We start from the raw sequence: 25,186 nt of genomic DNA, 5'->3' as shown, positions 1-25,186 counted from the left end.
CGCGCTTCCCCACCGCCCCTCCCAGCATGCCGTGCCCAGCGGGGACTGAATGGCGTCCATCTCCTGTGCACGCGCTTCCACCTCCCCTCCTCCTCCCTCCTTTCCTTTTTTCCTCTTTCAGACTCTCACCTTCTTTTTCCTGAGGCACCATGGGTACTTGCTATCTTGGTCAGGGCACAGTGATTCATTAATTCTATTTTTGTATGCACAAATAGTTGAACATATTGAGAACACTAAGAACAGCTTCAAAAGGAAAAATCTTCCGATTATCCTTGTTGTGTAATAGTATAGGAAGCTTTAAATTTTCAGTCTCAAACTATAGCGGCATCTTTAGATTTAACTTCTAACTGTGACAGATGGCGATGTTAAAAATAAATAGAACATTCAAGTTGTTTATACTGTGGGCAAAGACAGTTTTAAAGTGTGAAACAAGCCCGAGGCTGATAGAATTCACATCATCCTTTTCAAATGTACTAAGAATGAGCATTCTCCCATGCCAGTTCCGCAATGCTGCTCACAGAAGAGAAAATATTAGCTTTTAAGTATGTGCTTGCTTTTCACGTTATCGCTGGTTTAGAGTTACTGATGCCAGGGCTGGCCCAACAGCGCAGTGGCGAAGCACTGTGTGTAGAAAGCCGGAGCCCACATGACCAGGCATGGTTCAAGTCATGGCTCCAGCAGCTTGAGAAGAGCTGGCATGATACATGCCCAAATCCTGATGAGATGCAGAAATGGCACGGGAATCGAGTCCCGAGGAGAGCTGTGTGCACACCATTGGAGAGTGCTTTTGCTTTCTGTCTCTCTCTCGCTCTGGTAAATGTACACCTCCTCTAGCGATTAAATAAATAAATAACCGTACCCACTGTGGGGAGCTTTCTCCCTTTCCCATGCTCTGCCCTCTCTGGCAAGCACACGTGCCATCTGACAAATAAATAAGTACACAAACCTTGTGTGTCAACGGAATCGAATATAGGAAGAAAAAAAAAGCCATATAGGTCTATGAATACAAAGGGATTTTCCGGAACTTCCAATAACTGATTAACTTTCCCAATATGAAAGGATTCTGGAGGTTATCAGTACTAGAAATACTTCACCAGTGAAAACATGAGAAGGTATTTGATTTACACAGTTTATTTTAATGACAGTATTGAACTAAGTTTTTAAAACTGTTTATAGTACACCTCTGAGTTGAAATTATTAAAGGTGAGAGTTAATGTCTAAGAAAAGTTAAGTTTACATCATAGAAATATGAATAAAAATAATGCATTAACGGGTCAGTGGTGACATGGTGGTTAAGGCAGCAGCATCCCAAGTGGCTGACCCTGTGGTCTGAGTCCTGGACCCAGTGGCTTGAAAACATGGTGGGCGCATGTGCAGGTGTTAAAGAAGCACTCTTCTATTTTTATTCTGTTGAGTACTATTACACAGTAGGTTGTCAGGTTTTTTCCCCCTACAAACACTTTTAATCCATCTGTTGAGATGATTGTGGGTTTTATGGTCAATATTTTGAAGCTACTAAAATCTGACATAAAAATGTACAGTTATTTCTTACATATTATTATTATTAGTAGTTTTAATTTTGCCAGGGGCACATGTCCTTGCCAGAGAGAGAGAGAGAGAGACAGAGAGAGAGAGAGATTGGGAGAAAACACCCCTCCTGGGGCACGGCCACACCGTGGTCCTTCTCCATTTTCTGCATCTTCTCAGGCGTCTGAGCACAAACACACATGCACTCGGTGTTTTTCAAGCCACCAGGTCTGGGACTTGAACTGCACATTCAGCCATAAGATATCTAGCTGCCTCAACCACCAAGCCACAGGCTGGCCCACAAAGATTTTCTGTAAAGGTTCCAATACAAGCCAATGGATAAGGAATAACCTAGTTAACAAACAGTGCTGGGAAACTGAATATCCACATAAAGTTGGATCCTGCCTCACAGCATACACTAAACTAATTCAAAAATATAAATCAATTACTAACATTTGAGATCTAAAAATGATAGAAGTTTCAGAAGAAAACACAGGAGCAAATCTTCATGATCTCAAGGTAGTCAAGACTTTCTTAAATAAGATATCAAAAACATGAGCAACAAAAGAAAAAATAAACTGGGCTTTAGGTTTCAACAGATACCATCGAGAAATGCAAGACAACCACAAAATGGAAGAAAATATTTGCAAATCATTATCTGATAAAGGACTCGTATCTAGAATATATAAGAAACACGTACAATTCAAAAGCAAAAAGAAAAGCAGCTTGATTAAAAACAGGCAAAACGTATGAACAGACTTTTCTCCAAAGAAGATTATAATGGCAAATACACACATAGAAAGATATTCAACGTTATTAACCATCAGGGAAATGCAAATCAAAAACCATGAGATACCACTTTATACCTACTAAGATGTCAATAATAATTTTTAAAAGTGCAAATAATAACAAGTATTGGCAAGGATATGGAGCGACCAGAAGTCTCATACATTGCTGATGGGATTGTAAAATGGTGCAGCTGTCAGGTCCTGAACACGTTAAACTTACCATATGACCCAACAAGTTCACTCCTAGATATAGACTCAAGAGAGATGAAAACATATATCCTCAAGAAAGCTTGTATGTGTAGCACCCGAAGGTAGAAATAACCCCAAATGAATGGAAAAATAAAATACAGTATATACAACAGAATATTATTATAGTGCATACAACAGAATATTACTCAGCCATTTTTTAAAAAAAGAATGAAGTGCTGATACATGCTATAGCATAGGTAAACTCTGAAAACGGTAAAAGAAGTCAGTTACAAAAGACCACATATTATAGAATTCTATCATATAAAATGTCCGGAATAGAAAAATCTATAGAGCCACAGAGTACTGGGTCGTCGGAAAAGTCATGACGTGGAACTTTCTATAGAAAAACGTGTTACGACTTTTCCGACCACCCAACAGATTAGTGGTTATTAGAGCTGGGGCAGAGCAGTCCGCTTAACAGGTACACAACTCTCTTCGGGGTGATGGGCATGTTCTAAGGTTCACTGTGACAATGGCTGTACAACTCTGGGAATGTACTTAAAACCACTGAACTACACACTTTAGAAGGGTGGATTATATGGTATGTGAATTTTATCTCAATAAGGCTGTTTTTTATAAGCAACTGACTCCATCGTCTTAAAAAAGAAACCTACAGTTATCACAATAGCTAGCCAACGTTTACCAAGAAAATACTCACTGAGATTCTTTTTAATAGTTTATACAAAGAGGGACAAAATGGCCTTGAAAAGAACTGAAAATCTTGGCTCAAGGGAAACTTCAGAGAACACTGTTTAGGAGCAATTTCTCTACCGAGCAAGCAAGTTGGCACATGTAAAATAAACCAACTGCTGTGGGAGAAACCGGCACCATGACTCTGACCTGCCATGAAGAAATCAGCTTGGGAAGGGGTTGCCACCCACCTCTTCACCTAAGTTCTATAGGCAAAGACTGTGTAATACATGTTTTGGGAGCGAAAGTGGGACAATATGAAATCACAATGAACTTATTTTTCCCTAACTTCAACACACAGGTCCTAAACCTACAAGATACTCTAAGGAAACAGTTCAAATAAATTCTGAAGCTCAAAATTTTTTTCTTCTCCTTTTATTGGGAGGGAAGAAAAGGCATAAAAACAACAAAAAAAGTGATTACTCCCTCCTCCCCCCAAAATGTTTAAGATTTGTTTTTATTTTCATTTTTAAAATACACATTATATTTTAAAAGTTTCAAACTAGTTTTCTGTAAACTCCCACCCAAATTAAATCACTCCAATAAGCACAAAAATTTCCATTTTAAAATTAATTAACATTTCACTTTTCTTATCCCCACAACACTGTTTTACTTATTTGTAAAATATTCTACATATTTATATAGCATGTAAATATGCTACATACTAAGAGATGTTGTTTAACAGTTTCCACGCTCACAGGCAATGTAAAGTAAGCACTCCTCATTGAGTTCCAGTTCATCCTGCATCTCCGTGTTAGCTGTTTAAACCGATCGTATTTTGCTATCATTGTTTTTGTTAATAAGCTATACTACATAACTGTAAAAGTGAATAACGACAAAACTCAGTGGAACACATATTCCTTTACCATTGTCTAAAATGTGAATACATGTCAACCTTTGTGAAATGAACAACAGAGAAATCAGAATACATTTAAGATAAGAAGTAATATAAAATTCAGAATGTATATTGTATAAATAAATGCAGAGAGCTGCAATACGAGTGATGCAGTTGACCAGAAGAGAAGATCTGTACCTTGCGCAGCTGACAAACTAATGACGCTTAGGAAAAAGGGTACTCACCTGGCTTGGGCACTGAGTTGGTCACGGACTGGGGAACTTTTTGGTTAATTAACTCAACACAGTGTCCAGGGAAGAGTCCCACCTGAAGAAAAGAACAAAGAGAGGGTTCTAACCCAGCAAATGGGCCAATGACCACTGCCAGCTCCGTTCCAGTAACAGACTCCGCAGGCCTCCCAAGTGACCCTCCTATTCCAAGACTAAATGACGGATGATGCCAATTACGCAAACAAATACCAAAACAATCTGTTGCTATGAGTTCTAGGTTTTATTTGTCCAAATACAGCTAAGTCAGCTGTTTTAGCTTTAGTTTCTAATTTCCCAGACTTTCTTTACGCCACGATTTAGCCTGACAATGAGCACTGCACACAGCAGGTGAGATTTTCCCTGCTTAGTAATTCACTTTGCTGACCTCTCCGTTTCCTCGTGTTGACATCGGTTGCCAACTTCTTACGCTTACTGGCCCCTTGGACTCTTTGAAATCAACCTAAGCCATGATTCAATGTTTTTTTGTGAATTTTTTCTTCACTCTCCCACAGATTTCATAAAAAAAAGAAACACATGCCTGACATAAATTTCTGAAATGATGGCTTGTTTAAAATCCTGTTATTCACGATGTTAAAGAACGGGTCACAGACGGGAGGGAGCGCGCGAGACGCGGACTGCCAATATCGGCAGTGGGGACGGACCCCGGCCCGGGGCGCGCCCCACACACCCAACACTGCTGTGAGGCAGAACTGCTCGAGGCTTTAGGGAGAGCTCTAGCAAGCTGCATTAGGAAAATGCTGAGTGTCCCGATCACACAGAGAGTAGACACAGAGATAAACAGGCTGGAAACAAAAGGAAAAAGGAAATCTTTACCAATATTTATGGCTGTTTCCTCGGATGGGAACATAAATGGGCCGCCATGAAGCAGCTGTTCGCGTCGGAACATGAACACATCGCTGTCCCTGGCCCTCTGTTGACAGACTCTGGGGAAGAACGGGACTGTCTTCCAAGAGCCTGACTCATCGTGCAGTTCTGAGCTGTATAATTTCCCTCTGTGCAGGATCTTTTGACAGACTCCTGTTTATTTCGATTTCTGATCAATATTCTATAGCAGTTCTTAGCATTCCGAAGATACTGTCAGTTACGAGTTGAGAAGGCTCGTTAACAGAGTATCAGTTTTGTGGGAAAGACTGGAATTTGCGTTTCTTAGAGCCCCTATATACTGCCCTCCAAAATGATGCTTTCAGTATTTGTTTAGTTGGCGCATCCCATGCTGTACTCGACTCCCTATTTTACTAAGAAACTCTTCCAAAGTTGATGAGAAGCAAGTAAAAATCAACCTGAAACACCCTTCCCATTTTCTCTCCCACAAGCCATTTATCACTACAAGGCCCAGGATGGGCAACAGGACAGAGTGGCCAGAGGGCTGTAACCTGGCTTCTCTGTCTGCATTTCTTCATCTAAACACGGTAGGGACAGCACCTAAAGCAAGGCTCCTTAGGAGAATGAAGTGGATCAGCAGAAGGAAAATGCAGTCGGCACCCACCAAATGCCATCCCCACGGTCCCAGCGAGCTGGCCACTGGTAGCTCCATCTCCCCGTCAGGTGGGCACGACACGCGCTCCCACCGGGCATGCGCTAGGCTTCCTCACTCTCCAGTGCTACTCACAGCTCGAATTCATTCCCACTCATGAAACACCTGCCACCTGCCTTACAGAACAGGGCCGAATGCACGCTGGCGTGTGCCCGTTCTCCAGCCCCGTCCCTCCTCAAGTTGTCTCGGCTGTTCTGTTCTAGGTCCTCCATTTCCACATGAGCTGTGTAATCTGCTTGTCAAATCCCACACAACAGCTTGCTAGGATTCTGACTGGGATCAATTTGGGAAGAAACATCTGAATGATATAACGTTTTCCAACCCATAAACATGGGACCTCTCTCCATTGCTTTGGGTTTTTAATTTCTCTCAGCAATGTTCCATACTTTTCAGGGTATGAATTTTCCATGCCTCTTTCAGATATGTTCCTAAGTACCTCATATTTCTGCTGTTACTGTAAGTGGGTTTGACTACGTTTTCCAACTGGGGTTAATCCTTTCTAGTTGTCACGTTTCTCCTCATGGCGCTGTCACAAGTATTCACATTTAAATACGCACTGTGTATTTTAAGTACATAAACTATTTTTTATTTCTCCTTTGTGTTACATTTGAAAATGTATATTCAATATTTAGAAACCGTGGATTGGGTAGGTACGGCACTTACAGCTTCCATTTCAGAACCCTAAGAAAGGAGTTTAGGAGTGCTCTGTTGGCCAGCTGGTGGCATGGCAGCCGAGGCAGCCACAGGGCTACCTATGTGCTTCAACTCTGGACCCAGCAGGTTGAAAACATGCCAGGTGTGTGTGCACGTGTGCCCCAAACCTGAGAGAAGAATGGAGAAGGAACTGCTGTGTGACCTCCACCGAGGGGCGCTTTCTCACTTTCCTTCTCCCTACTCCTTCTCTGTCTCTCTCCAGGAAGTACATGTACCCCATAGCAAATTAAAACGAAAGAAAGAAAGAAGTGGTTTGCCATAAAGAGGGTGCAGGGTTCGCTGAGATGAACTACTGCCCTAAGCCATCTCCCCGAGGAATTCCATGGGACTGACTGTTGGTGCACCACTCAGATGTCCGCTAGTGTTGTAAACTGAAGAATTACAAACGAAAGGTGAGCGGGTAGCAGGTGGATCTCTCGTCAGTGACAGCCGCTAATGGTACTAATGAGAATAAAAAGCAGCAACACATGAAGAAAATAAATGAAGATTTACACGTTCTATGTTCAAAGAAAGAAAAGAAAACAAAACAAAGCAAGACTGGAAGTCACTGTGTGTCCTGGCCCTGGTCAGAACATGCACTCGATCATCTTTGGGAAACAGAACACTGCATTTCTTTTCTTTCTTCTTTTTTTATAATTATTTTTTTTCTTTAATTTTATTTATTCATTCATTTATTTTAATTTGACCAGAGAGAGACACAGAGAGAGAGAGGGAAAGTGAGAAAGCAAGTCACCAGGTCCGGGACTTGAACCATGGTAGGCCATGTAGGAGTGTCGAGCGCCTTAACCACCATGCCACCTGCTGGTCCCAGAACACTGTATTTCAATTCCTTTCTCTCTAAATTTCTATCACTTTAAGGAGCCCGTTTAGAACCGGGTGGCCCACTACCATGCTCTGTACCGCAGAAGGTGATGACACAGGCACATGGACAAGCAGAAGCCAAAACTATCCATTAAATGGCCACTAAGATCTGTTCTTGGTCCAAGAGACTTGGTTCCATCTAAGCTCTGCTCAGAGCAGAGTCACAGCTGGGTAGCTGTTTAAGCCCTCACTTTTAACTTCCTTATCCGGAGAGCGAGATGATGGTGGCTTCTTCTCCATAGTTTTGAGAATGAGAAGTTAACGGGAAACACTTAGAAAAGCGCACAGAAGAAACACTGGGGAAGTGAGGGAAAGGAGCTCTTATTTGTAGTCACACAGGCTTCCTCTTCTCTTGAAACTATGTAACAATGGGGACAAGAATTTACAGGATAATAGGACTTCCCATTCCTTTCCTGGAGAGGAAACACTTGGCTCTATTTGATTTGGAGTAATGAAAAGGTAGCTTTGGATTCCAGGATATTAAGGAATACAACAGTCTCTATGAAAGGAAGCAGTGAATTGCCTTCCTCTGTTAAGTACTACAAGAGCCACGTTTTCTAAATACGATGGGACTTGAAAAAGTTCATGGAAAAATGGAACTGAAGAATGAAATTATTTTGGTTTAAAAAATTGAAATTCATGTACAGTTTCTTCATAATAAGTTTCCAAGAACTTTTTGAAGATTCTTCCTACCAGCCCTTTTGGATATAGAAGACTTTTGTGGAAATTGGTTATTCGGAACCACATTAAACTCTTGAGGTAAGAAGTTTTTATTGTCAAAGAATCATTTCTATGGGTTTTTGTGCACAAAAACATGCACTTGAATTCCGGGATAACTATGAAGAGCAGAACGGCTAGTCCCTGGCCATTTGTGGAGAACCAGAGAGCAGAGCGGAGTGGAATTCTGTCAGTCTCTCAGCGGGACTGTGCCCATCAGTGTAACGGAGCCACAGGTGCATCTGAGTGAGATCCTGGGCATGGAGGCCCAGACGGGCTGGGCCATGTCCACCTGCTTCCTGACCTACAGCTCACACGCCAGCGCCGAACACACGCGAGGACCCTGCTGCCGCCCGCGGAGCGCGTCGGACGCTGCCCCACCCTCAGAGCCCACTTGATGTCCTGCGTGACGACAGTGGCCCCCACACAGACGTCTCCAGGTCACGGCATTACACTGACAGTCCTCATGGACAAGAACAGGCTGTAAAGGCAGGATGCCTAAAGAAAAGGTCCCAGACTCACAGTCACAGTAGTCTATAGTCAGGGACACACGATGGCAATGCCAATTAGTTTAAAAAGTAGGGGAAAAAAAACTTTTTCTGAAGTACATTGTATGAAACACCTCCAAAAAAAATAGATAAAAGATTCAATATACTCCTTCTGAAACAAAAACCAGACATCAGAATTTCAAATGATTGTAGTAAATATAATTTCACACTTCCTACTCCCAGAAGTTTAAGAAAAGGAAGAGAGTTGCTGTATAAGTTAACCCACGGACACACTTTTTTTTATTTTACAGAGTTTTTTTCCTTAGGGAGCATGTACTTGCCAGAGAGAGAGACAGAGACAGTGAGAGGGAAAGTGAGAACTCACCCCAGGGAAGATGGCCACGCTGCAATCCCTCCTCCTCCATTCTCCTCCCAGGATCTTGGGCATGCACGCACATGCGCCCCAGCATGGCTTTGAAGCCACTGAGTCCGGGAGTTGAACCCGGCCAGCTATATGGGGGTCCAGTGATGTAACCAGTACACCGTCTGCTGACCTCCATGGACACACTTATCCTTCTGTTCCATGGCCAAATCCTGGCCTGGGCTGATACAGAAAATGCAACAGAACTGGCAAAAACACAGGCCTTTACCCCCCGCAGCTGGCAGGGGTGACAGCACCACAGTCAGCCCCCCCGGAGCCACAAGGACAGCCACAGTGGGGGTGCGGGCCTGGGGTTGGAGGTCCCTGGCAATGTGGGTACACTAGAGTCAGACTCAGCACAAAGGGGGAGCAGGAGGACCTGGGGCAAGGGGCCCTGAAGGTGGGCCTCAGCTCCCTCACCCATGGTCAGCGCCCTGAGGCCTCCGACTGTCATTCCTATGACAGCACCACGACCACCTGGAGAAGGGCCAGCTCCCGAAATGGCCTCAGCAGCGAGAGCAGGGGAGCCCTGCCACTCCTGGAGAATTGCCAAGGGTCCAGCTAGGCGGCCAGGGCAGTCCGAAACAAGGTCCCGGGAGGCCAGAGGGCCGAGGAAGGCAGAGGCTGAGGCTTGGGTGCCCCTCAACTGCCTGGGGCGGCGTGGCCCTGCAGGAAGCAGGCCTACAAGGGTAGCCACGTGACTCCTCCAGCCAAGAAGTGAAGAACGCAGAGCCCATCGGCCTGGCCAGCACTCCAAAACTTGGAGTAACGTCATCCTCGCCACAGAATGTGTGGCCTCCCTCCTCCCACCCCATGGTCATGGTCAGCCCACATTTCAGGTGTGCCAGCCTGCACCGCAGGGCCATGGCCCACAGCTCAAGGCCCACGCTATTCTTCTCCCACCCTCACTGCCCCTCTCAGGCTGATGGACACGGGGAAGACAGCAAGCATTCTCTTAGGACAGGGCCCTGCAGGAGCCTCAAACATGTCTACTCCAAAGCCTGCCACGGGTACCGAGGGCAGCTCATCCTTAACAGCCAGGGTGTGGAGAACTGAAAGCCAGTACATACACTGGACGCCAGAAAGTGGCAGAGAAGGGGCCCGTGGGGGAGGCCACCTGAGAAGGACGCAGGTGGTCCCACGCCACGGACAGGGCAGGGAGGAGGGGAGCACAGGGATGCTCTAGGGTGACACAGCTTTGTATGAAACCACTGCAGTGGGTACATCATTAACGAACCTGTGGAAACCCTGGGATGTACAAAACCGAGCCTGCAGGGTGCACCACGAGCCTGGGTACCAAGGCTGATGCCCCTAGTTCTGTGTTAGAAGGAGCAGCACAGCCCAGGACAGTGGGCAGCACAGGTACGGATGGTACAGGTGTGGGCCGGGCAGGTGCGGGCAGGACAGGTGCTGGTGGTGCAGGTGCAGGCGGGGCAGGTGTGGGGCTGCACAGGTGCTGGTGGACAAGTGCAGGAAGAGCAGGTGCAGGCGGGGCAGGTGGGGGGCTGCACCTCCTCCCCTCTTGAGATGAAATGAAGCCCAACACCAGCCTGTGAGTCTGAGGGGGACCTTTTCAGGTGCTGCTGCAGACAGTGACGGCAGGGCCCCTTCTTCGCGGGCTCTCACCAGTCATGGCCAGAGGCCCCACCTCTCCCTTCCTGGCCTGGGGGCCAGCCTGGCTCAGACGGTGCCTGTGCCTTAGCAAGTCCATGTTAGCGGGTTTCTGGGGCCTCAGGCCAGCCCTAAAGCCAGGCCAGCACACCCACCCGCAGGACAGGGTGGTCCCTCCCACGGATTGAACTATATTCCCCAAATTCACATGAACTGTGACCCCAGGATCTCAGGCTGTGACCGAATCAGAGACAGGGCTTTGAACAAGGTGACTGCGTAAGGTCAGACGTCTGGTGCTCCCGGGACAGCAGGAGCTGAGAGCCCAGATACCTGCACGCAGAGGGCAGGCCACACGCGAGCCCGAGAGAAGCCTTGGGAGAAAGCCTGTATGCCCAGTCTTGCTCGTGAGAGTCCAGCTTCCGGAGTGCCGAGGAGGGAAGTTCCTGCCATTGCAGCCGCAGGCTGAGTCCCGTGGAGGGTGCCCCGGCAGCAGCTCAGCACCCAGGGAGCTAAGGAATGGGCGAACGAGTCCTAGAAGCCCCGGCCTCAAGCACACGCAGACACACCTCTGCCGCCACTCTGAGTGGTACACCCATCGACATCAGAATACAGAAGTGCCAGGAAGGCAGGTGTAGTTTACATAAGAGAAAGTTCCAAATGCAAACTACCCTTCTGAACGAAGTCACATAAAAAGGCCCTCCTCAGACCGGAGGGTGGCACAGCCGTTGGATGCGGGGCTCGCTGAGGCCACCCCGCATGGTCTCTGGCTCATGTCCCAGAGACCTCCCTGGTGCCCCAGGTGTGTGTCCGTGGCCTAGGCCCAGAGAGGGCTGAGTCTAGGGTGGACCGTGGCATCAAGCCTCTTTCAAGGGTCTTCTCTTGTGCGCTCTCACTTATGGAAGGAAGGAAGAAACTTCAAAAAATGCCCTTTGACAGGGCATGTTTCTCTAATACAATCGTACTACTATATGGCTCTTAAAAGTAACAAATTTGAAGCGGCTTTTGATGTGATGCAGCCGTACACAGAGCAAAGTCCTCCAGTGACGCCGACTGGGGCTACGCTCCTGGGGCAGGCGGCCAGGCGGCTCCACCGATGACACAACCTGGTAACAATCCCACGGGGTTCAAAAAGACAAAGCCCACTGGACTAAGCTACTATTCCAGTCACTGCGAACTTGACAATCGGAATTATCTGAATATTCAAAAAATAAATGCGCATGCTGGCTACTTACCAAACCTCTCAAAAACATAGTTTTCCCTCCAGAAAAATGGGGGATCGTAATTACCTGGAAGTTTTATAAAATTAAAGATGACTTTATAATTCCCAAGGAATACTTTGCACTAACAGATGCTTAAAACACACTCGCCACTCACACTTCCCCAGCAACTGATCCCAGGTGCTCCTGTGGGCGGGCTGGAGAGCGGGGACCGCAGTGATGATGAGCTGGAGGGGGTCTTGCTTTTAAGTTCTGGATTCTTTTTTAATGACTGTTTTGACAGTGACACGCCACTCACACTTCCCCAGCAACTGATCCCAGGTGCTCCTGTGGGCGGGCTGGAGAGCGGGGACCGACCGCAGTGATGATGAGCTGGAGGGGGTCTTGCTTTTAAGTTCTGGATTCTTTTTTAATGACTGTTTTGACAGTGACATTTAAAGGACGTGTTCCTGGCTGTATGGGCACCTGCCCACATCAACCTTCCTCTCCCATGTGTACCCAGCCTGCTCTGCACGGGGCTGACCGCCTTTCGCAGGTCGACTGAGATGGAAAATAGCACTCCTCTGGGAACCGTCTTCAATATCAAGTACAAATCAATCCTTACTGTTAAAAACTTGTTTTTATTTTAAATAATTTGTTTTGGCAAGAAAACATTTTAAATTAGTTTTAGACTTGCCTGAGTATAGAACAAAGTCAGCATACTCACACTGACTTTGAAAAGAATGTGTGCAGGGACTGGCAGGTGGCACGGTGGTTAAGGGCGCTGGACTCCCACATGGCTGACCGCGGTTCAAGTCCCAGACCTGGCTGCTTGCTTTCTCGCTCTCTCTCTCTCTCTGTTTCTCGCTTGCTCTGTCCCTCTCTAGTCAGATATAAATGAAGTTAAATAAAATTATTTTTTAAAAAAAGGAAAAACAAACGTGTGGAGGCAATGAACTCATCTGTGCAAAATAAATAAAATGATCAGGAGGGTCAGTTGGGACCCAGCCCTCGGGAAGTATCCATAACACAGTGAAGAGAAAACCAGCTACAATTTTGATAATCAGAGAACTAAAACGTTAAGAAAAGCATACAGAGACTTCAAGTGGGACCCTCTCATTTCAAGAAGAAACCGAGTCCAAAGAAAGCAGGTGATTTTTTGAGGTAATAGGAGAAAGGTGGCCCAGGTTAGGGCCAAATAGAACTCTCTTAAAAGTCAGATTATATCTGGTCATACCTGAGACCCTAATTTCTACAGCTCATTAACATGCAAAACTGACCCTTTAAGAAGACGAAAAAAGGGACCAGCAGTTAGCGTAATGGCTATGTCGCGGAACTCCCATATAGTCGACTGCAGTTCGAGTCCCGGACCCAGTGGCTTAAACTCACACCAGGTGCGTGTGTGTACATGCCCAAGATCCTGAGAGGAGAATGGAGGAGAAGCGAATGTGGCGTGGCCATCCCCCCTGGGGAGTGATTTCTTGCTTTCTGTCTGTCTGTCTCTTTCTGTCTTTCTGGTGAGCGCACACGCCCTATAGCAAAAACCTCTCCAAAGAAATGGGCAACAAGTGAACCCCGATCTTCTACCACCTAGTGCATTTTCAATCAGACACACCTATTATCTATAGCAGTTAAGAGGTCAGAGTCCAGGAAGGAAGACCCCACTGAAAAACAGGGAAAGTTGTGGGGTCATACAGATACAATTTTTCTGGTCTTATTTGCCAATTTAAATTGCTATAGATGGTTTTGTAATAGAAAAAGGGATGGACAAGATTAAATTTGTAAAATAAAGAAGAGAATTATTTTAAGTTAAAAAAAATCAACATTTATTGAGTGAAAAATATATGTAAGCCCTGGTCTAAGTACTTCACATTGTTAACGGCACCCGTTGTGTCTTCACAACTTCCTGATTAGGTAAAGAACAGCCCCGTCAGTTCTCATCTTACAAACCAGGAAGCGGAGAACAGGAGGTTAAATAACTTGTTGAGATAGCACAGGATTGAACCCCTGGCAATCTGGCACCAAAGCCCACGCTCTTAATCACCACACTATCCTCTTTTAAATTGTGTTATTGTTTTTAAATATGATTATTTATTTTTAATTTGCCAGAGGGTGTAAGCACTTATCAAAGAAATAAGAGAGAGAGAGAGAAAGTGAGAAAACACTCCCCATGGGGAATGGTCACGCGGCAATCTCTTCTCCTCCTTCTCTTCTTCCTTCCAAGATTCTGGGAGCACACACACGTGCCCAGCATGCTTCTCATGCGGTGGGGTCCGGGACCTGAACTGCGTAGACACCCAAGTGGGATGCAGCAGCCTTAACCACCATGCTATGGGCTGGGAAATACAGTAAATGTTATAAAAAGCTAGTAATTCGTTTTAATTTAACATGTAGCTTAAATTGAAAATATTTATAGGATAGCCATCAAATTTCTAACTACGTAGTTAGCATTTTATTTATGGAGCATCTTAGTAACACTTTTATAAACAGATCACAAAAAAACCAAAGCTCTATATTAAGGATACAACATGAAGGCATTTTCAGAGGTTCCTCCATGCATACTTTTAAAAGATAAAAGAACCCCATCTATTCTAGGGAAATGAGTGCTAAGATCATCTAAAAGCTATAATAATCAGGTTTTAAACTGCTGCTGTTCTGTACTGCATACATGAAGTTTACATGAATAGCTACAATGCAGTTTAGCAAAAAAGTATTGATCAAACTGACTTAATGCTAGAGAAAAAATGTCTGCGAATCACAAATTAAAGCCAATTTAAAAGCAAGGCTGATTCAGAGCCTGATAATCTAACAGAGACCCTGTTCTGGGCCTGTCCACACCTATTCCACCTTACACTCAGAGAAGACTGCAAACAACCACAGCAGTAACTAGAGAGGGAAACCCAACTCTAATATCAAATTCTCTACAGTCTTCCATAATTGCAGATAAGATTTCTGATGACGAAGCCACTGCCAGTACATCTTTTAGATGGAGCTATTAAGAAAAACGGTTCTTGGGACCCGCGCACATTGAGGTTCTCGCTGCCTACCTGAAATCCATGCTTGCCTCTCCACCAGGTGCTCAGCACTTTGGGGGGCATGTCGATAACAGAAACAATGTCTCCCACCTAGGAGAAGCGGAATTTCAAGCAAAACTCTTTTAGTTACATTTTAAACCAACGGTTATACTTAGCTTTTAAATCCAAACTGTACAAAAGGGTGTACTGAATGCTCTGGCTACCAGTGTCCGGAAAAACCTATCACCTCTCTTTAAAAATACTTTAATAGTCATACAGTTTGTGAGGGAGCGTTCTACAGAGTGCGTCACAAAGCCTGTGAGACGCCAACGCACACGTGTGCCATCCCTCCGCAACGCCAGCCCCGGCACAGACGTTCAAAGGTGAGGCCTCGTGTGTGACCCCTGATGGGTAAGGGCTGACTGCCGTTATTGTGGGTGACCAGACTCACTCATAAAAGACAGTTTTAAATAGGCATGTTTAGAACAATAACAGCCTAAATTTACGGTGTACTCAGCGAGGGCTTTGCAGGCCGGGCGTGTGCACCGAGCATGCCAACACTTCATCTGATCTCACGGGGAAAGGCCAGAGCTGGCTAGTCTTAGTGACTGTGAAACTGGATGACAACACCCTTCCTTCAGACGGCCCAGTGGAACATTGCCACTGAAGACCCAGGGACCAGCAGATGGTGTGGTGGTTATGTCGCTGGGCTCCCACGTAGTCGACTGCGGTTTGAGTCTGGGAGCTGGTGGCTTAAAATTCATCCCGGGCGCACGTGTGCGCATGCCCATAATCCTGAGAGGAAAATGGAGGAGAAGGGATTGTGACATGGTCACCCACCTGGGGTGGCGTCTCGCTTTCTGTCTCTCTGTCTCTCCAGTGAGTACATGTGCCCTATAGCAAAAACCTCTCTTAAAAATAAGTAAACAAATAAGACGTAAATTTCTTCATTGTAAAAGACAAACTTGTGGGTTTATAAACCTGCACAAAATGGTAAATATGAAAAATACAATAATAGTTTTTATTAATACACTCAATAGATGTTAAAGTCTTAAAGTGCTGATATCTATGATAAAATACAGAATAATTAAGCATCTTTTTTCCCCCTCTCTCACCAGCAAATATATACTTTTAGAGGAAGAAACCTAATTTCTCTCCTTTTCCACCGATAGCCAGAAATGTTCACCTCTCCTTTCCCCTGTTCTTTAACTCAGCCTTGCAACAGATACGGGAGAAGGGCGCCGCTGGAGCCATTGCTTTTAGTACGGAAAAAGGCCTCGCTCCCAGGAAGCTCACTGACACACACGGGAGGACATTCTGACTGTAGGTAACAGCTGCTGTGTCATACGTGAGCCGTGAGGCAGGGCAGTCGCGTTCTAGCCAGGCTCTGGGGCGTGTGTCTGTGTGGAGTGGAGGAGGTCAGATGACCCCTGAGAAGTAATGGAGATGTCCCAGCTGAGCTTTCGGGGATAGATACGATTGTGCAAACAAAAATACACAGAGCCTTCCGGGCTGAAAGCGAAAGGCTACGAGGAAACCTGCTGCTTTTCACTTGTCTTAGGTGAAGGCGATGACCGAGCAGTCATGGACGGCGGGGAAGGCGACAGGGCCAGGTGCCCACCACGGCCTGCGGTTCTTTACCTCCAAGGTCAGCTCGTCGGGGGCCCGCGCAGTGTACCTCTTGATGACGTGGGCAGCGCCCACAGCCGGCGTGTTGATGGACGACTCCTCGTGAACGAGGAGGTGATTCCCCTTGTTATCGATCTAGAACAAGGACAAGGGACAGACAGGAACTCGCACGTGTTTCCTCGACTGTCTATAAGTCAGTTCAGCGTAACTTGTGGAGACCGTAGCCTGAGGGTGTATTTAAAAAGTACTCTTCTTGGGTCATTGTGCAGGGCAAATAGCATACACGATTTAATTTAACCCTCACAACTCCAAAAGATATTGACCATCATTACCACTGTCTAAATGTGAAGACAAATACTGAAAAAGGCGATGTAACCTACAAGAGACTAAGCAACGTTTCCAAGTCCACACGGCCAGTGATGGAGAAGCGAGGGCGCAGGCTCAGGAGCCCACTCGTAGCTCCACACTCTTACTCACGTCTTTCCTCTCCCACTGGACCCGAGAATACGGTAACGCTGCAGATGCAGGCTACGAATGACATATTTACTGGGTGATGTTCCACTCAAGACTTACTCTTAAATCAGACCCTTAAAAAGCTGTCCCTTGTTCATAAATAATCGAAAAACGTTTTTAATCACTTAGTCGAGTGAAAATGCATTTACCTGGCTAAAGGCGTATACTAATACCCTCAACACTAAGATGACAGGTGTCATCGGCGTCATAAACAGAGTAAAGTCCGTCCCTGGATTACCAATGAAAGATTTGAAATAAAAATGCTTTCTAGATCAGATCTCTATCATCCCCGAAGATGAAAATATACTCATGTTCTGGCTGCTGGAACTCGACAGCTCCCACGGTTGTCACTAGCACGTGTCCTAAGGAGGCGGCTGTAAAACGACCTTCCTAAGAGCTGAATTGGGGTACCTCCATCCAGGTGAGCGCGGGCCCGCAGTTGATCTTGTTGCCAGCAATGGCTGACAGGCGTGCCAGGTAAGCCGTGAGCATCTGTGTGACCGACTGCAAGGGAAGAGAAGGCTCAGAGTGACTCAGCACAGGCTGCCGCCGCAGGGGACTCTCCACTGTGCCGGCTGTACTGGGGCCGGCACGTAATAGTTACGAGTCCAGGCACCAGCAGATGGCGTAGCGGCTATGTTGCTGGACTCCCACATGGCCAACCACAATTCGAGTCCAGGACCCAGTGGTTTCAAAATCACACCGGGCAGGTGTGCATGGGAACCCAAGATCCCTGGAGGAGAATGGAGGAGAAGGGATTGTTGTGTGGCCATCCCCCCGGGAGGAGGATTTCTCACTTTGCCTCACACTACGTCTGTCTGTCTCTCTAGTGAGTGCATGCCCACTAAGGCGAAAAAATCCTCTTAAAAAAATAATGAAATAGTCACGAATCTTTCACGGAGGCTGACGCCGAACCACAAGCACTGACAGCAATTCGGCCCAGTTCAAGTAGAGCTTTAACCTGTAGCCCTGCCCTTGTGGGGTCACGCTCGGTCCAGTTTCTGGCTCTACTGCGTTCTCTATTTCCATATTGACAGTGCAGAAAGATGAGTACAGCAGACCCACGTTCGGCTTTTCTGGCTAGCTTTCCCTGCTGCCCTGAAGCCCTCTTCGCTAAGGCCAGCTGTAATCTGCCAAGCTCATGGCTGTGGCAGAAGCAGCCACGGCCACACAGGACCCCACCCCATGCCACGGCTGGGGGCAGGGCTGTGAGCTGACGTGAGCCAGACAAGTCATGAGTTAATCCAGGAATTAGATGCACACTCACTGCAGTCTGGATGCTCTCTTTTCAAAGAAGATAATAACCGGGGATGGGTTAGTATTTGGCCATGTTCTGAGACGATCTTGAGAGAAAACAATGGAATGGAAAGGCAGAGATGGGAAATGGAAGTAGAAGCTTTAGGGTTTCCTACGGTGCAAAGGTCAGGAGGTTTCGAGACACTCCGAGGACCCTGCTGCAGTGTCAGCGACTGCCTGATTGGGCAGCCCTGTCCTCTGCCTGCATTGTTCTCTTGCTCTTATTTAATCCCGCGTTGTTTTATTTACCTTGGCCTTTCCAGCGGGAGCAGATGTGGAAGTATAAGACAGCAACAGCAACACTGATGATCCTGACCCTGTGGGCCTAGGCTAATGTGTGCGTTTGTGTCTTGGTTTTTAACACAAAAGTTTAAAAAGTAAAAAAAAAAAAAAAAATTAACTAAAATTTTTAAATTATTTTAAAAATAAAAAAAACCTTATAGAATAAGGCTATGAAGAAACAAAATGTTTTTGTAGCTATACAAAATGGTTTTTTTTAGAGAGATTTTTTTTGCTACAGTGCGCATTCATTTGCCAAAGAGACAGAGACATAGAAAGCCAGAAATCACCCCTTGGGCGGGGGGTGGCCAGAAGAGATGCAACCCCTTCTCCTCCATTCATCTCTTAGGATTTGGGGCAGGCATGTATTCATGGCAGATTGAGTTTCATTCTTCCAGGTCTGGGACTCGAACCATAGTCAGTCATGTGGGAGTCCAGTGATGTAACCATGACACCATCTGCCGGTTCCAAGTGTTTGTATTTTAAGCTAAGTGTTCTTATGAAAGAATCAAAATTAAAATGCATGCATTTCTTTTTTCAATAATACACACTTTCCATGGACTTTTACTACTACTGCAGAAAACGAAACGCTTACCTCTGGACTGTCCTTCAGAGTGTCAGAACGGGGAAGCTCTGAGAGCTGGGAGAATCGGCGATCATAAATACATAAATGAAGATGTTTATCAAGGACCCGAAAATCTTCGTAACTTCTTTTAACAATCCAACTTTTGCCCTGTGGGTAAGAAGAAAAACATTCCTATAATGTATCGCTATTGGGAGGTACTTACAAGCCAAGCTATACTTTATAAGGAGGTGTTCTATTTTCTAATGAGAACTTTACATCAACCTGGGAGTAAACAGTTAAACTCTAAGACACTCTAGTGAGTTATATTACATCAAACATCAGTAATGGAAACAAGGACAAACTCTCCATTGACCTTCTTCCCACTGCTGTCCTGGCCAAAGTCACAGCCTCTCTTTGAGGACAGCCACTATTAGATGCCAAGAGAGTAAGTGACCTTAGACCTCTAGAAAGAACCATAAAGACATTCTAGGTAGGAGAACATTACCTAAAATTAAACAAAAACAAAATTAAGTAAATGAAGAGATGTATCTTGTTATGGATAGAAAGACAGTATTGTCAAGATGAGAGGCATTTCCATTTTGTTCTAAAGATTCAGCAGACCTCAAAAATATCCCAGCAAGTTATCTGGCTGATATCCACAAACTAGTTCCAAACGGTGAGTGGGGAAGGAAAAGGCCCAGGACAGCCAACACTACCCTGAAGATGGGAAACCGAGTCAGAGGGCTGACACTACTCAACTGAGACCTCCTATAAAGCAGTAATGTAAACAGTAGTACTGGGGATAGAAGAGACAAATAATCAATGGAACAGAACAGAGAGTGTAGAAATAAACTCACATAATTACAGTCAACTGATCTTTGACGAAGAAGCAAAGTGAAGGAAAGACCACGTATAAAAACGGCGGCAGGACAAATGGACACGCGCCCACAAGGAACTGAACCTAAACACAGGCCTTACATCCTTCTCAAGAAGTAACTCAAAATGGGTCAGAGACCTAATGTAAAATGTAAAATTGCAAAACTTGCAGAAGACAAGAAAGGAAAAATCTAGGTGACCGTGGTCATAGCAATGACTGAAGATACACCACCAAAGGTGAGACCTGACCCAAGGGGGAAAAAATTGGTAAGTTGGACCTCATTAAAATGTTAAACCTCTGCTCTATAAAAGACCAAGTCATGACAATAAGAGGGTAAACAACAGATTGGGAAGAAGTACTCACAAATGTCGCATGTGATAAAGCCCTGTTATCCAAAATATACAGAGAACTCTTAAAACTCAACATTAACAAAACAACTCGGAAAACGGGCAAAAGACTTTACCAGGCACCTCGTCAAAGATACACAGATGGCAAGTAAGCATATGAAAAGATGCTCAATGCTATATGCCATCAGGCAATCACAAACTAAAACGACAAGGAGACAGCACTACACATTTAATACAACGACCAAAATCTACAACACTGACAACACCAAGTGCTGTCAAGGAACCTCACCCACCACCAGTGCCATGCAAAATGGTACAGCACCTTGGAAGCCAATCGGGCAGCTACTTGCCACCTCCACGTGCTATTAACATGTGATCCAGCAATTGTACTCCTTGGCATTTCCCCAGACTTGAAAACTTATATCCACATGAAAAATAACATCTGCTCATGGGAGTTCATAATAGCTTCATTCGTCATGGATAAACAGACAACAGAATAGTAATCAGTGTGAAAAAGAAAGGAGTCATCAAGCCACAAAAAGACATGCAAGAACATTAAATGTGTATTCCTAAGTGAAGGAAACTAGTCTGAAAAGGCTACGTACCAGATGATCCCAACTAGACGGCATTCTGGGAAAGACAGATCTACGGAGACAGTGAAAAGATCAGGGGTTGCCAGGAGTCAGCAGGGAGGGAGGGAGGAGCATGGGGAGCACAGAGGGTTTCTGGGGAAGTGAAACCACTGTGTGATACTACAACGGTGGATATATGCCGGTATAGATCAGTCCTAGCCTGCAGAATGTGCAACGCCAAGGCTGACTCCGACGGCACCCCATGAGTGTTGGGTGACAACGGTGTGTTAGTGTAGACTGGTCACTGGCAACAAATGGACCGCTCGGTGCAGACATGCTGATGCGGGGAGCGGCTGTGTACACACATGGAGCTGGGACTACAGGAGAGAGCTCTACTTTCTGTTCAATTTTTCTGTGAACCTTAAAAGTAAGTGTGTTAACTTTTTCAAATAGTAGTCATCCTCTCTTCCATCTGAACAGTCTTACTCAAATATCAACAGCCAACCTCACAGTTGCCTTCAGAGCTCCTAGAACATGATTACAACGTATTTCTTCATTCATGCATGAACTGATTTCTTTATATTGGGCTGTCAGGGAAGCTGATGCATTTTTGCAAAGAATAAGAGAAAAACACATTATGACCCTCCCGATGACCTAATATATTTCCTCCTTATTTAAAAAAGTTTACGTGTTTATCCCATGAATGAGAGAGACAGAGAGAAAAAAGGTGTACGTCCAACAGGATCTCAGTGCCATCCAGCCCCGCCTCAGCAAGCCAGGGGCATGAGTGTCCCCATGCCTGGCATGCCAGGGAGGTGTCCAAGGTGAGCAGGTGACCTTGACATGTGGCCCTGTCTTGGGGAGCTGCCTTCTCCCACTGCACCACCGTGGGGCCCTCTTCAGATGTCTTAAAGCTATTCTGATGTCAGCACAAAGCGTGCTCTTCCATGCAGATCTTATTTATGACATTAGAGACCTGATACTGTCAGCAGGTATAAAGCAAGTTTCACTCTACGTGAAAATATAGTCTCAATAATCCAATTTCCAAAGAGACCAAATAGGCAGGCTATTTTAGAAGTTTAATAAGTTTGTAAAGGAACACAACAGAATCTCTTCATTACATATCTGCTTAACTTGTAATCTGCTGCTAATTCTTAATCTTCATAATTTTTTAAAAGTATTTGCCACAGGTGTGCACTTTCTGGAGAGAGACAGAGACAGAAAGAGAAAAGGAAAATGGTAAGTCCCCTCCCCTAGGGGGGTGCCCACACAGATCCCTTCTTCATTCTCCTCTTGGGACTCGGAGCGTGCACATGTGCCCAGCGTGATTTTTAAGCTGCTAGGTCTGGGACTTGAACTACAGTCATCAGCCATGTGGGAATCCAGCACCTTACCCACCACGCCACCTGCTGGCCCCAATTTTAACAATTATTATTAGCAAACAATTACTGCTATCCAAGGATGACAATAATGAGCAATTATGACAAGGCTGAGGAATAAGAATGCTATAAAATAAACATCGAGGAATGAACAGCGAACTCCATGATGAGAACGGGCCCCTCTGTCACCTGTGCATCCACCGGGTGTTCCCTGAACCCCGACAGGCCAGCGAGCACCAGAGAACACATGAGGTGCAGAGACAGTGGACCAGATCCCCCACATCTTGGGGTTTCTTTTCTAGTGAGGACAAGAAAGTATATTTAAAGTAAACACACACATAGATAAAATGGGAGTTTTGTGCCAGGAAGAAACAAGGCAGACCGACTTCAGACAGGGTGCTGGGACAGCCTCTGGGAAGGGTGCTCCCCCACTGAGTCCTAAAATCTGGGTGACACCAGACATGGCCGGAGCACTGGGCACCATAAGAAGCCAAGCCAAGCTCAAGGCCTGTCACAGGGAGGACCCTGTGTCCTTTTGGAGGAGCCCAAAGGTGCGACCAGGGAGTAAGAGTGAGGAGGAGACTGACAGGACACAGCCAGAGGGCGGCCGGGCCTGGGGCCCTCAGAGCCCTTGGGGAGTTTGGGTTTAGCTCTCGGTGTGGTGGGAATCTACCCCAGAGTTTATTTATTTATTTATTTATTTAGCCCATGAGCTCTCCAGAGGGAAACAGAGAAGGAAAGGCTAAAAGCACTCCCGGGGCGGGGATGGCCATGCCACAATGCCTTCTTCACTCTCGTCCCAGGATCTGGGGCGCACATGCACATGTGCCTGGCATAATTTTATTTTTCCCTTTTTTATTTTTTTAAAAAAGAATTATTTTATTTAATGCTTAAAAAATTTACTTAGTTATTTTATTTGACCAGAAAGGGACAGAGTGAGAGAGAGAGAAAGAAAAAGTGAGAAAAGAAGCCGCCAGGTCCAGGACTCGAACATGTTCTGCCATGTGGGAGACTTTAACCACCATGCCACCTGCCAACCCTATGAGTAGCATGATTTTCAAGCTGCCAGGTCCAGGACTTGAACCAGGCAGTTGGCCAGGTGGGATCTAGCCACCCCAACCACCACGCCACCAGCTGGCTCTGTTCAAGGGTTTTAACCATGAGAACAAGACTCACTTTATGGTCTATAAGAGATCATGCTGGCAGCTCCCGGGGTATGGACGACAAGGTGCGACATCACACCAAACGAGATAAGACTTGGTCTCAGGAGAGAGAGAGACAGCCGCTGACATTGCTCTCTGCTGCACTTCCTGAGAACCTGGCCTCTCCCTGGAAGTCTCCTTATCACGAGAAAGCACCTGAGAAATAATGAGTTAATTACGACCCCTCTGCATGTATGAAGGGAGGTGAAAAGAGAGAGAAGACCTGACTTGATGTCAGCCTAAACCCAGAACCTTGGGCAAATCGCTCCACACCCCGGGCAGCAGTCCACTCCCCTGTGGGACTGCACCTACGTGTGCCGAGTTACGAGGTGTTTGCAACCCTGGCACCGCCAGAGATGTTTCTGCACGGAACTATCATGCACCCCGCTCCTGGATAGCGTGTCTTCTACAGGAACGGGGGAGGGACATTCCCCACCAAGGAATGCATTTCTCAGTGGAGATGGACTGCACAGTATGTGATGGTGTTCCTGTCTTAGCCAAAGACGAAGCAACCTTGCAAATCTGTTCTGGACTAAAGTTCCAGGGAGACAGGGAGAGCTGGCTGGCTGTCAGGAGACTGAAGTGCTCAGGAGCTCCTGCTGCTAAGACGCATACAGCTAAAACAGCCACTCCAGTAAGTGGGGCTCTATCTCCTTATTTGCAAAATTAGAGGACTTGACAATGCGTCTCTCTTAGCTAGAAAAAATGACGACTGTGGTTCCATATGGTTTGTGGCTGACACCACGGGATGGATACAGAGGCCGGCCACGGGAATGCGTCGAAGGCCACTTCCAGGAGGAGAGGAGAGGTGGGACGGCATTACTATAAGGCAGCTAGTACTCTATGTTAACTCACTACCTCAGTTACTACTCTGCTGTGATAACTAGCAGACCAAGTCACCTGAACATTTAAAGCAGCTTGACAAGACAGTTCCAACCAGGAACGGCTTCACTATCGAGGTCATGATAACACGGGCGCACAGCCAGGTAAGGCGCAGACACCCCAGTGGACAGCACCAAAACCCAGTGCTTGCCTTCTGAAGGTCACCTGAGGAACAGCACAGGTATTGTTGACATCATGTTTTGCTCATGAGTCAAACACATTTGCATTCTCAGAGCGCATGAAAATTAATGGTGAGAAGACAGGGTAAGATGCGTCAGGCTGGAGAGGAATGAATAAACACATTCCCAAGCCAGGCAGTGGTGTGGCGGTTAAGGCAGCTGCATCCCACATGGCTGGCTGCACAGTTCAAATCTCAGACCCGGCAGCTTGAAAAACACGCCAGGCATGTGTACCTGCATGCCGAAAATCCTAAGAGGAGAAATGAAGGAGACTGGGGTGAGGCCATCCTCCCGCTGGGTGCTTCCTCACTCCCCGCCTGTCTCTGCCCAGCAAGCACAAGTGCCCACAGCTAACAGCAGTAAACAGACTCAGTCTCTCCTGCCGTACTCCAGGTAAAGAAGGCATTACTCCCGTTCACCCATTAGCAGCAGTGTGGTCATAGAAGAACTGGACGCTTTCACAGGCGGAGCACTCTATGAAATACAGCCCCCCCTTCCCGAAAGACAGGCGAGGACATGAGTGATACAGAG

At 46.1% G+C, this 25,186-nt stretch overlaps 1 protein-coding gene across 1 annotated transcript in view; it reads right to left on the bottom strand.

Moving 5' to 3' along the window:
* The window catches only part of LOC102481818 (rho GTPase-activating protein 32), a 120,630-nt gene that overhangs the window by 75,549 nt on the left and 19,895 nt on the right, over positions 1-25,186 (bottom strand). The window contains 5 exon segments of the mRNA XM_006150642.2: positions 4,335-4,416; positions 14,969-15,046; positions 16,577-16,699; positions 17,489-17,581; positions 19,248-19,385. Of these exon segments, the coding sequence (XP_006150704.1) occupies positions 4,335-4,416; positions 14,969-15,046; positions 16,577-16,699; positions 17,489-17,581; positions 19,248-19,385 (514 nt within the window).

Source organism: Tupaia chinensis, unplaced genomic scaffold (assembly GCF_000334495.1).
Source record: "Tupaia chinensis unplaced genomic scaffold, TupChi_1.0 Scaffold000292_1, whole genome shotgun sequence".
Taxonomy (NCBI): Eukaryota; Metazoa; Chordata; class Mammalia; order Scandentia; family Tupaiidae; genus Tupaia; species Tupaia belangeri.
This window is presented reverse-complemented; position numbering and strand designations above follow the sequence as displayed.